Below are 13209 nucleotides of genomic sequence, written 5' to 3' on the forward strand. Positions count from 1 at the left end.
TTCGCTTCACTGGAGCTAAGGCATGTTTACTAGGTGTTCTGTTTGGCAAAAATAAAAACTTTGTGTACAAATTCCTTTGTTTTTTTTTTAAGACAACTTTTATGGCACAAGCAGCAGATTTGCCGTTTTAAGAAAATATATAAATATCCTTTTCTTCTGTACAAATATCTCCAGTATCCCCCCCCCCCGCCCCCCCGCCCATTTAATAACTTTTAACTGTACATGGCCTGCCTCGTCCTTCTCCGGTCGCCCCCTCCCCCCCTCCAGGTCTCCGCCCGTCGGCCTTTCCCGGCGGGCGTTGGAGGCAGGCAGAGGAGGGGGGCCGCTCCTCAGGAGGAGTCCGTGCACGGGGACGGGGGAGGCGGGTAGAGGTGGTGAGAGTAACTCCTCTCTGTGTAGGGGGACGGCGGGCAGCTCTCGTAGTTCTCCTCCGCCGACAGGTACTGGCTGCGGGGGGTGGGGGGCGGGGGCACGGGCTCCGAGTCGTAGTTGAGGTCGCTGGCGTACCCCTTGGCGGCCCCCCCGGCTGTGACCCTGCGGCTGGGCGCGTAGTCGCTGTCGCACACGTCCGTGCTGCAGGGGGTCGTGGGGGGCGCGAAGTGCCGGTAACTGTACGGCCGGTAGCTGCCGGGGAAGGAGGCGGGAGAGCCGAGGGGCGGAAGGGTCAGGCTGCGGCCCCCGGGGGAGCGCCCGAGTCCGGCCCGACGCTCCATCCCGCCAGGAAGCCGGGCTGACCCGTCCGGACGCGCCCGTTCGTATTTATTGAGCGCTTACTGTGTGCAGAGCGCTGGACTAAGCGCCCCGTTAGGACGGGGCGTAACGGGGGGCAGGCGGGGAGGGGCCGGCTAAGCCACTTTGGGGGGCTGACCCGCCCATCCCACCCCTCGCTTCCTGGCGGCTTCCGGCCCGCCCCGCGTCGTATTACCTGTACGACCTGTGAGTGGAAGGGCTGTTGGACGAGTAGCCAAACTCCATGGTGTAATGGGAACGCTCCGTGGCCGGAGACGGAGGCGGGTTCAAAATCTGCAAGGAAAGGAACGCCGCCGATGAGGCACCGCCCGACTCTTCCAACTGGACGCCCCGGACCCCGTGCCTTCTGGCCAGGCCCGTCCCCTCCTCCGGCCCCAAGCCGGCCCCCGTCCATCATTTCCGCAAGTCGCTCTATGACGACCGGAGCTCCTCCGCTTCCGCCGCGGCCTTCCCGGACCAGAGGGATCGCCAAGGCGCCAAGAGCCCTCGGGGGCGTCAACCGGTCACTAAGGGGGCGCGGACGAAAACTCAGAAACTGAGAAGCTTTGGCTGCCCTGTGTTACGGAACGAAGGCCGGGGCCTTCAGGGAGGTCAAATGGGCACTTCCGAGAGGCCCAGATTCCCTTTTGCTAGGCAGTGATTTCTCCTCCCGTCAGTGATTTCCCCATTTTGCACGTACACCGAAGCAGGCCCCCAGGATACGGGATCGCCTCCTGCCTCCTCTCCCAGCCGGAATCCCACCCCTTTAACTCCCTCAGTCTGGGCCCTGGGCCGAGGCGGGATCATCCTGGGGGGTGTTCCTGCTCCTGGAAGAGCAGGGCGGGTGGGTGGGGGGCCGGGGAGAAGGGTGCTCACCGCCGGGAAGTACGTGCCCTTGGTACTCGAGGAGCTGCTGGAGGAGGCCCCGGTGACGTGGGCTCTGTCGTAGGGAGGTCCGCTGCTTCCCCCCATGATGCTGAGGGAGCTGATCACCGATTTCCCCCGGGACATTCCTAGAGGGGGCCGACGGACAGAGAGAGAGAGAGAGACAGACGGATGGCGAGACGTTTAAACGCGTGGAGAGCCAGGGGTAGAAAACCAGTGGGATGATATCTGGCCACCACAGGAACGCAATATCTACTCCCCGGGGCGAAAGAACCAAAGCCTTTACAACTCCTTACTCCTCACCATCTGCCGAGCAAAGCCCCCGCCCAGGAGAGCAGGATGGAATCAGTGGGCCGAGACGTGCCGCCGGGAAGGACGGCCTGGGCGCTTCCTGCGGTAGCCCGGGCTAGAAGTAGTCTAATCTGGGGCGGAGCTGGCTCATTCGCCCATCTGGGGGGACCGAGGACAGGCTACTAACTTTAAACACACAAGGGTGAGATTTCCGCTCTAGAGCAGATGCCAAACACACTTGGACAAAGTCCCGCTGGGGTGGCTAAGGAAATGGCTTTCTCCATTCTTGTTTTTTCTTAGCCCTGAAGCTGGTGGGGGTCGGGGGACTCTTCGGGGCTCCCGCCCAGTGCTCCCCCGGCCACGGAGCGGTCTGCCCCCAAACAGGTCCCGGGTTTACCCCACGGTACCATTTTCGGGCCGCGAGGCACGAGGGACCCCGGCCGACAGGAACAGAGGGTGCCGGGGAACGGGCACGAAACCAGAGGACTACAAGTCCAGACCACTCGGCCAAAACAAACCAACCGAAGACTTGCGCTTCGAAGGGCGGGGATGCCCGCAAGGCTCAAAGGAAAGAGCCCGGGCTTTGGAGTCAGAGGTCACGGGTTCAAACCCCGGCTCCGCCACTTGTCAGCTGTGTGACTTGGGGCGAGTCGCTTAACTTCTCTGGGCCTCAGTGACCTCATCCGTAAAATGGGGATGAAGACTGTGAGCCCGCTTGGGACAACCTGATCGCCTTGTAACCTCCTCAGCGCTTAATAAATGCCATTATTATGATGATGATGATGATGATGGCCATAGGGGCTTCAACTGTCGAGCGCGGGGTGGGTTTCTCGCCCGGGGGGCGGGGGTGGTCCTCAGCAACTCACCCGGCAGAGAGCCGGACAGAGAACTGGGGTGGGGCACGTAGCCGAGGGGCACCGAGGCCGAGCCGTGGACCACGTAGTCGTTGGTCATCGTCTCCCCGTCTCCTTTCATGCGTGGACAAAGCACCCTCTGGCAGATGAAATACATGGCTCCGAACACGAAGATGGTGAGGATGACTCCGATGACCGAGCCGACGGTGTTGGTGGCCTGGGGCGCCGGCTCCTCCGTGGGGTCTGAGACGGGGGACGAGACACCACAGGACGGTTACTGAACAATCCCCAACTGGAGGTCCCCGGGGGACCTGAATTCCAGTTCTTGGCAAAATGCTTAACTCAAACACTTTCGGACGATAACCCGTGAACCAGTAATCTCTCCGGAGGCACGCTCCACAGTGGAGAATAATGACGACGGCACTGACTAAGCGCTTACTATGTGCAAAGCACTGTTCTAAGCACTGGGGAGGTTACAAGGTAATCAGATTGTCCCACGGGGGGCTCACGGTCTTAATCCCTATTTTACAGATGAGGTAACTGAGGCCCAGAGAAGTATTTTATTTTATTAGTATGTTTGGTTTTGTTCTCTGTCTCCCCCTTTTAGACTGTGAGCCCACTGTTGGGTAGGGACTGTCTCTATATGTTGCCAATTTGTACTTCCCAAGCGCTTAGTACAGTGCTCTGCACATAGTAAGCGCTCAATAAATACGATTGATGATGATGATGATGAAGTGACTTGCCCAAAGTCACACAGCTGGCAACTGGTGGAGCCGGGATCTGAACCCAGGACCTCAGACTCCAGAGCCCAGGCTCTTCCCACTGAGCCACGCTGCTTTTCTGGATGCCCTGGGTTCCAATCCCGGCTCCGCCACTTGTCTGCCGGGTGACCTTGGGTGAGTCACTTCGCTTCTCTGAGGCTCGGTTACCTCACCTGTAAAATGGGGATTAAGACCGTGAGGCCTACTTGGGGCAGGGACTGTGTTCAACCTGATTACTTTATACCTACCCAGTGTATAGTACAATGCCCGGCATATAGTAAGCGCTTAAACGCCGTAAAAACATGCCCTGTGGAAGCACTGTAAAGAACGCAAGGCAAACGTTTCCCTTTTTCTGCACAATCTACCTCCATCCCCACCCCAGTCCCTTGCAAAAGACTCGCAGATACAGAAGCACGAGAAGCAGCGTGGCTCAGTGGAAAGAGCCTGGGCTTGGGAGCCAGAGATTGTGGGTTCAAATCCCGGCTCTGCCGCTTGTCGGCTGCGTGACTTTGGGCAAGTCACTTCACTTCTCTGTGCCTCAGTTCCCTCATCTGTCAAATGGGGATGAAGACTGTGAGCCCCATGTGGGACAACCTGATCACCTTATAACCTCCCCAGCGCTTAGAACAGTGCTTGGCACATAGTAAGCGCTTAACAAATGCCATTATTATTTATTATTAGATATAGCAGAAGAAAGAGTTGGGGCCTTATAAATGCAACTAGATCATTGCACATAAAACAGCTATTCATTCATTCAATCAATTGTATTTATTGAGCGCTTACTGTATGCAGAGCACTGTACTAAGCGCTTGGGAAATACAAGTCGGCAACATCTAGAGACAGTCCCTACCCAACAACGGGCTCACAGTCTAGAAGGGGGAGACGGACAACAAAACAACAAAACATGTGGACAGGTGTCAAGTCGTCAGAATAAATAGACTTTTAGATTGTGAGCCCACTGTTGGGTAGGGACCGTCTCTATATGCTGCCAACTTGTACTTCCCAAGCGCTTAGTACAGTGCTCTGCACACAGTAAGTGCTCAATCAATCAATCAATCGTATTTATTGAGCGCTTACTGTGTGCAGAGCACTGTACTAAGCGCTTGGGAAGTCCAAGTTGGCAACATAGAGAGACAGTCCCTACCCAACAGTGGGCTCACAGTCTAAAAGGGGGAGACAGACAACAAAACCAAACATACTAACAAAATAAAATAAATAGGATAGATATGTACAAGTAAAATAAATCAATAAATAGATGAAACAGAAGTAAAGCTAGATGTACATCATTAACAAAATAAATAGAATAGTAAATATGTACAAGGAAAATAGAGTAATAAATCGGTACAAACATATATACAGGTGCAGTGGGGAGGGGAAGGAGGTAGGGTGGGGGGTATGGGGAGGAGGAGAGGAAAAAGGGGGCTCAGTCTGGGGGCGATGGACACACAGGTCTGGAATCCCCGCAGCTCATCAACTAAGCTCAAAAAGCGCTTAGTACAGTGTTCTGCACCCAGTAAGCGCTCAATATGTATGACTGAATGAATCAACCCTCCTTGTTCGTCACCGGCAAACACAGCCACCGAGTGGATTTTGTTCTTTCCAGGTCAAGGAATGGAGAAGGCAGAAAAGAGCTAAGTGTGAGTCTAAGGTAAATGACTCATCCACCGCTCCAGGCCTCCCCGCCACGCCACGGTAAAAAGCAGCGTAGCTCAGTGGAAAGAGCCCAGAGGTCATGGGTTCAAATCCTGGCTGCGCCACTTGTCAGCTGTGTGACTTTGGGAAAGTCACTTCACTTCCCTCATCTGGAAAATGGGGGTGAAGGCTGTGAGCCCCCCCGCGGGACAACCTGATCACCCTGTAACCTCCCCAGCGCTTAGAACAGTGCTTTGCACATAGTAAGCGGTTAATAAATGCCATTATTATTATTATTATTCCCGGGTAATCTCACACTTAGGTCTGGTTGGGGAGTGGGGGCCGTGGGCCCGTCTAGCTTGAGCGCTGTGACTCTCGGCCAAGAGCTTGGGTCAGCGGGGCCCTCGGCACCTGTCGGTCTGGCCGGCTTCCCGTGACCTCCCGGTAATGAGATGCCAAAATCCCTGTATTATTTTTAGCTCCAAGAGCTTTGGAAGTGGAGCGGGGACAGGCCCGGGCGGAGCGGAGAGGGGACCGGTAACGCGTGCGCGCTGGCCGGGGGGGGTTGATTTCTGTTGGGGATTTGGGGCACAATAGGGGGGATGCAGGGGGAGAAAATGGCATCCAGGGCAGGGGCTGACCATCGATCCCCGGGCCTGATCACCTCAGAAAGTCCACCCTGTTGGAGTGTCACGTGCAACTTGGTCCCGGCCAAAGACCCTGAGATGTAGAGTTCTACCAGCTCGCTCTCTTCCCCCCTTCAAAGCCCTACTGAGAGCTCACCTCCTCCAGGAGGCCTTCCCACACTCAGCCCCCTCCTTCCTCTCCCCCACCCTCCCTCCTTCCCCTCCCCACAGCACCTGCATACATGTTTGTACAGATTTATTACTCTATTGATTTTACTTGTACATATTTATTCTACGTATTTTATTTTGTTAATATGTTTCGTTTTGTTGTCTGTCTCCCCCTTCTAGACTGTGAGCCCGCTTTTGGGTAGGGACCGTCTCTATATGTTGCCAACTTGGACTTCCCGAGCGCTTAGTCCAGTGCTCTGCACACAGTAAGTGCTCAATAAATATGATTGAATGAATGAATACTGAGAGCTCACCTCCTCCAGGAGGCCTGCCCACACTGAGCCCCCCTTTTTCCCTCTCCTCCTCCCCATCCCCCCACCCTACCTCCTTCCCCTCCCCACAGCACCTGTACATATGTATATATGTTTGTACAGATTTATTACTCTATTTATTGATTTATTTTACTTGTACATATTTATTCTATGTATTTTATTTTGTTAATATGTTTTGTTTTGTTGTCCGTCTTCCCCTTCTAGACTGTGAGCCCGCTGTTGGGTAGGGACCGTCTCTATATGTTGCCAACTTGTACTTCCTGAGCACTTAGTCCAGTGCTCTGCACATAGTAAGTGCTCAATAAATATGATTGAATGAATGAATGAATACTGAGAGCTCACCTCCTTCAGGAGGCCTTCCCAGACTGAGCCCCCTTTTTCCTCTCCTCCTCCCCATCCCCTCCCGCCCTACCTCCTTCCCCTCCCCACAGCACCTGTATATATGTTTGTACCGATTTATTACTCTATTTATTTTCCTTGTACATATTTACTATTCTATTTATTTTGTTAATGATGTGCATTTAGCTTTAATTCTATTTATCCTGACAACCTGACGCCTGTCCACATGTTTTCTCTTGTCGTCCGTCTCCCCCTTCTAGAGGGTGAGCCCGTTGGTGGGTAGGGACTGTCTCTAGATGTCGCCGACTTGGACTTCCCAAGCGCTCAGTCCAGTGCTCTGCACACAGTAAGCGCTCGATAAATACGACTGAATGAATGACTGTCAGCTCGGTGGCGGGGGAAGGGGTGTCAATCAATCAATTGTACTTATTGAGCGCTTACTGTGTGCAGAGCACTGTACTAAGCGCTTGGGAAGTACAAGTTGGCAACATATAGAGGCAGTCCCTACCCAACAGTGGGCTTCCTACCGATTCCCCTTGAAGCATCATAATTTTCCTGGTCCCTTCATCCTCTGATCGCGGCCCGGCGGCCCACCCCACTGGCAAGGCTCATCTCGATGGAGGAGCGCTTTCTGACTTCCGACTGCAGCCTCGTTCTATTCCGCTCAAGGCACTGAGCAGTCTCTCCCCCACACCACCAATCAATCAATCAATCAATCGTATTTATTGAGCGCTTACTGTGTGCAGAGCACTGTACTAAGCACTTGGGAAGTCCAAGTTGGCAGCGTCTAGAGATGGTCCCTACCCAACAGCAGGTTCACAGTCTAGAAGGGGGGAGACGAACAACAAAACCAAACATATTGACAAAATAAAATAAATAGAATCTAGAATAGAATGGAGGAGCAGTGTGACTCAGTGGAAAGAGCCCGGGCTTTGGAGTCAGAGATCATGGGTTCGAATCCCGGCTCTGCCACACGTCTGCTGTGTGACCTTGGGTAAGTCACTTAACTTCTCTGAGCCTCAGTTCCCTCATCTGCAAAATGGGGGTGAAGACTGTGAGTCCCACATGGGACGACCTCATTACCTTGTTTCCCCTCCCCAGCGCTTAGAACAGTGCTTTGCACATAGCAAGCGCTTAACAAATGCCACTGTTATTATTACTAGAATAGATATGTACAAGTACAATAAATAGAGTAAGAAATATGTACAAACATATATACATATATACAGGACATATACACATATATACTCTGAGAGGAAAAAATAAAACCCCCAAGAAAACCCCCAATCAAAGCAACAGCCCTCCATTTCCACAGGTCTCTCGGCAGACACCGACGATGAGAGCGGTGCGAACACTGAGCTGATGGATCACCGCAAAGCCCACGTGAGGCCTTGAAAGATCTCTTAAAGGGTCTCCCGTGTTGCTCTCACGTTTTTTTTTACAATGGCATTTGTTGCAGTACTTTGTGCCAGACACTGTACTAAGCGCCGTGATAGATACAAACTAACCAGGTTGGACCCAATCCTCATCCCACGTGGGGCTCATAGGCTTAACCCCCGTTTTACAGACGAGAAGCAGCGTGGCTCAGTGGAAAGGGCCCGGGCTTTGGAGTCAGAGGTCATGGGTTCAAATTCCGGCTCCGCCGACTGTCAGCTGGGTGACTCTGGGCAAGTCACTTCACTTCTCTGGGCCTCAGTTCCCTCATCAGTAAAATGTAGAGGCAGCGTGGCTCAGTAGAAAGAGCACGGGCTTTGGAGTCAGGGGTCAGGGGTTGCCAACTTGTACTTCCCAAGCGCTTAGTCCAGTGCTCTGCACACAGTAAGCGCTCAATAAATACGACTGAATGAATGAATGAATGAATCCCAGCTCTGCCAATTGTCAGCTGTGTGACTTTGGGCCAGTCATTTCACTTCCCTGGGCCTCAGTTCCCTCATCTGTAAAAATGGGGATGAAGACTGGGAGCCCCCCGTGCGACAACCTGATCACCTTGTAACCTCCCCAGTGCTTAGAACAGTGCTTTGCACATAGTAAGTGCTTAAAAAATGCCATCATCATTATTATTATTATACAGATGAGATCACTGAGACACAGAGACGTTCGTGTGATTCGTCCAAGGTCACACGGCAGACGGGTGGCAGCTCTCAGGTGCAAAAAAAAAAAGGCGTTCGCCCTCCCTACGGCCCCAGGGTGAGCCGGGATTAGAACCCAGGCCTGCACTCTAACCACTAGTCCATGCTACTGCTTGCAATGCACTCTCCCAAGCCCTTAGTACCCTGCAACTGGTAAGCACTCAGCAAGTACCATTGGCTGATTACTCTCCCATGTGCTTCGCACAGCACTCTGCGCCCAGTACGCATGGATAGTGGTTACAGCACAGGCTTGGGAGTCGGAAGGCCATGGGTTCTAATCCCGGCCCCGCCACTTGTCTGCTGTGCGACCTCGGGCAAGTCACTTTACGCCTGTTACTGCATCTGCAAAATGGGGATTTTTTATTTTGATGGCATTTATTAAGCGCTTACTATGTGCAAAGCACTGTTCTAAACACTGGGTACAAGGTGATCAGGTTGTCCCACGGGGGGCTCAAAGTCTTCATCCCCATTTTTGCAGATGAGGGAAAGCGCTTAGAACAGTGCTTTGCACATAGTAAGCGCTTAATAAATGCCATTATTATTAACGGAGGCCCAGAGAAGCGAAGTGACTGGCCCAAAGCCACACAGCTGACAACTGGCAGAGCTGGGATTCATTCAGACTTTCATTCATTCAGTCGTATTTATTGAGCGCTTACTGTGTGCTGAGCACTGTGCTAAGCGCTTGGGAAGTACAAGTTGGCAACCCATGACCTCTGACTCCAAAGCCCGGGCTCTTTCTACTGAGCCACGCTGTTTTCTTGGGGGTTTTATTGGGGGTTTAGTTTGTGAGCCCTGCGTGGGACAGGAACTGTGTCCAACCTGATTAACTTGTATATATGCCGATGCTTAGTGCCTGGCACATAGTAAGCGCTTAACAAATACCATTATTATTATTATTATTATTATTATTAATAATAAGCACTCAATAAATACCACTGAAGGATTGATAAGATACAGCAATTATCCACCCGGAGCCATCCCGGGCAGGAAACCTCTATCTTGCCCAGAGCACACGCTGCTTGATCAGGGAAACCAAACGGTCCCGAATGAACGTCCCGAGCGGCAGGAAGCTACACGCGAGTTTTTGTTCTCGCCTCGGACGCTGAACTTACAACAATCCAGCTCGTCTGACTTGTCGCTACAGTCCATGTTGTGATCGCATTTCTTGTGTTTGCCGATGCACTGTCCGTTGGCACAGCGGAACTGATCCATTAGGCAGAGCACTGGAAAACAAAGCGAACGTCATTGTCACTCGTCGGGAACCGGGAACAAATCAGGACAACGGTCCCCAACGGGGGGAGGGATAGGGAAGGGAGGGGTGAGGTGAGAGGAATTCTGTGGCGGTTCCACGTGCTTAAGGCGCTGTACTAAGCGCTTGGGAGGGTACACTACAACAACAGACGGACACGTTCCCCGCCCGCAACGAGCTGACCGTCTACAGTGGCTCTAACGCAATGCTCGGCTTGGGGCTTCAGCTTCTGTACACGGGATTTGTTAATAACGACGACGATGATGTTACTTGTTAAGCGCTTACTATGTGCTGGGGTGGCTACAAGCACGAAGCAGCGTGGCTCAATGGAAAGAGCCCGGGCTCGGGAGTCAGAGGTCATGAGTTCAAATCCCGGCTCCACCAATTGTCAGCCGTGTGACTTTGGGCATGTCACTTCTCTGGGCCTCAGTTCCCTGATCTGTAAAATGGGGATTAAGACTGTGAGCCCATGTGGGATAACCTTGCCCACCTTGTACTTCCCAAGCGCTTAGTACAGTGCTCTGCACACAGTAAGCGCTCAATAAATATGATTGACTGATTGATAACCTGATCACCTTGTATCCTCCCCAGCGCTTAGAACAGTGCTTTGCACACAGTATGCGCTTAACAATTGCTATCATTATTATTATTATAAATCAAGTCCCTGTCCCTCGTGGGGCTCACAGTCTCGATCCCCATTTTCCAGATGAGGGAACTGAGGCCCAGAGAAGTGAAGTGAGCCCACTGTTGGGTAGGGACCGTCTCTATATGTTGCCAACTTGTACTTCCCAAGCGCTTAGGACAGTGCTCTGCACACAGTAAGCGCTCAATAAGTACGATTGAATGAATGAATGAATGAAGTCACTTGCCCCGGGTCACAGAGCAGACATGTGGCAGAGCCAGGATGCAAACACATGACCTCTGACTCCAAAGCCCGTGCTCTTTCCACTGAGCCACGCTGCTTCAGTACGGTGCTAATAATAATAATAATTATTATTATGATATTTGTTCAGCACTATGTGCCAAGCATTCATTCATTCAATCGTATTTATTGAGCGCCTACTGTGTGCAGAGCACTGGACTAAGTGCTTGGGAAGTCCAAGTCGGCAACATCTAGAGACAGTCCCTACCCAACAACGGGCTCACAGTCTAGAAGGGGGAGACGGACAACAGACAAAACATGTGGACAGGTGTCAGGTCATCAGAATAAATAAAAATAAAAGCTAGATGCACATTATTAACAAAACAAATAGAATAGCAAGTATGTACAAGTAAAATAAATAGAGTAATAAATCTGTACAAACACATATACAGGTGCTGTGGGGAGGGGAAGGAGGTAGGGCTCTCTCCATCCCCCCCATCCTCTCCATCCCCACCATCTTACCTCCTTCCCTTCCCCACAGCACCTGTATATATGTATATATGTTTGTACGTATTTATTACTCTACTTATTTATTTATTTTACTTGTCCATATCTATTCTATTTATTTTATTTTGTTAGTATGTTTGGTTTTGTTCTCTGTCTCCCCCTTTTAGACTGTGAGCCCACTGCTGGGTAGGGACTGTCTCTAGATGCTGCCAATTTGTACTTCCCAAGCGCTTAGTACGGTGCTCTGCACATAGTAAGCGCTCAATAAATACGATTGATGATGATGATGATGATGTTGGGTAGGGACTGTCTCTATATGCGGCCAATTTGTACTTCCCAAGCGCTTAGTACAGTGCTCTGCACATAGTAAGCGCTCAATAAATACGATTGATGATGATGATGATGATGTTGGGTAGGGACTGTCTCTATATGTGGCCAATTTGTACTTCCCAAGCGCTTAGTACAGTGCTCTGCACATACTAAGTGCTCAATAAATATGATTGATGATGATGATAGGGCGGGGGGGATGGGGAGGAGGGGAGGAAAAAGGGGGCTCAGTCTATCCTAAAGCTCTATCCACTTGGCAATTTCTTTCATCGCTCTGGAGGAAAAGGAATCCTTCCCTCTGGAAAAAAAGGGGGACCTAATAAAGGCAGGGCCCCGGCTCGGCGGGCCACCCGGGCGGTACCTTCGCAGTTCTTCTCGTCCGACTTGTCCTGGCAGTTGGCGTCGGCGTTGCAGCGGAGGGAGCCGTCGATGCACTGGCCGCTGGCGCACTGGAACTCGGCCTCGGAGCACACGGGGCAGTTGAGCTCGTCGCTCTGGTCTTCGCACTCCGTGAAGCCGTCGCACCGCCAGGCGACGGGGATGCAGTCGATCTCCCCCGTGAAGCACGTGAACTGCTGCGGGGAGCACGTCGGGGGCTCTGCAATCAATCGGACCGGCCAGCGATTAGTCATTTGCATTTTTCATCGAATTCACTGAGCGCCGACTGTGTGCGGAGCACTGGACTACGCGCTTGGGAAGTCCAGGTCGGCAACATAGAGAGACGGTCCCTACCCAACATCGGGCTCACAGTCTAGAAGGGGGAGATGGACAACAAAAAAAAACATGTGGACAGGTGTCAAAATCGTCAGAATAAACAGAATTATAGCTATATTCATTCATTCATTCAATCGTATTTATTGAGCGCTTACTGTGTGCAGAGCACTGGACTAAGTGCTTGGGAAGTACAAGTCGGCAACATCTAGAGACGGTCCCTACCCAACAACGGGCTCACAGTCTAGAAGGGGGAGACGGACAACAAAAAAAACCATGTGGACAGGTGTCAAAATTGTCAGAATAAACAGAATTATAGCTATATTCATTCATTCATATTTATTGAGTGCTTACTGTGTGCAGAGCACTGTACTAAGAGCTTGGGAAGTACAAGTCGGCAACATCTAGAGACAGTCCCTACCCAACAATGGGCTCACAGTCTAGAAAGGGGAGACGGGCAACAAAACAAAACATGTGGACAGATGTCAAAATCGTCAGAATAAATAGAATTATAGCTATATTCATTCATTCATTCAATCGTATTTATTAAGCGCTGACTGTGTGCAGAGCACTGGACTAAGCGCTTGGGAAGTATAGAGAGACGGTCCCTACCCAAGAACGGGCTCACAGTCTGGAAGGGGGAGACGGACAACAAAACAAAACATGTGGACAGATGTCAAAATCGTCAGAATAAATAGAATTACAGCTATATTCATTCATTCATTCAATCGTATTTATTGAGCGCTTACTGTGTGCACAGCACTGGACTAAGCGCTTGGGAAGTACAAGTCGGCAACATCTAGAGAC

At 51.7% G+C, this 13209-nt stretch overlaps 1 protein-coding gene across 1 annotated transcript in view; it reads right to left on the reverse strand.

Moving 5' to 3' along the window:
• Positions 1-201: 201 nt before the first annotated feature.
• The window catches only part of LRP6 (LDL receptor related protein 6), a 143132-nt gene continuing 130124 nt past the window's right edge, over positions 202-13209 (reverse strand). The window contains exons 18-23 of the mRNA XM_038753603.1: positions 12053-12289; positions 9859-9969; positions 2772-3002; positions 1606-1742; positions 926-1023; positions 202-624 (exon numbers count right to left, since the gene is read on the reverse strand). Coding sequence (XP_038609531.1) covers positions 330-624; positions 926-1023; positions 1606-1742; positions 2772-3002; positions 9859-9969; positions 12053-12289 — 1109 coding nt within the window. The 3' untranslated portion in view covers positions 202-329. The remainder of the gene's footprint in view (positions 625-925; positions 1024-1605; positions 1743-2771; positions 3003-9858; positions 9970-12052; positions 12290-13209) is intronic.

This window comes from Tachyglossus aculeatus, chromosome 11 (assembly GCF_015852505.1).
Source record: "Tachyglossus aculeatus isolate mTacAcu1 chromosome 11, mTacAcu1.pri, whole genome shotgun sequence".
Lineage (NCBI taxonomy): Eukaryota > Metazoa > Chordata > Mammalia > Monotremata > Tachyglossidae > Tachyglossus > Tachyglossus aculeatus.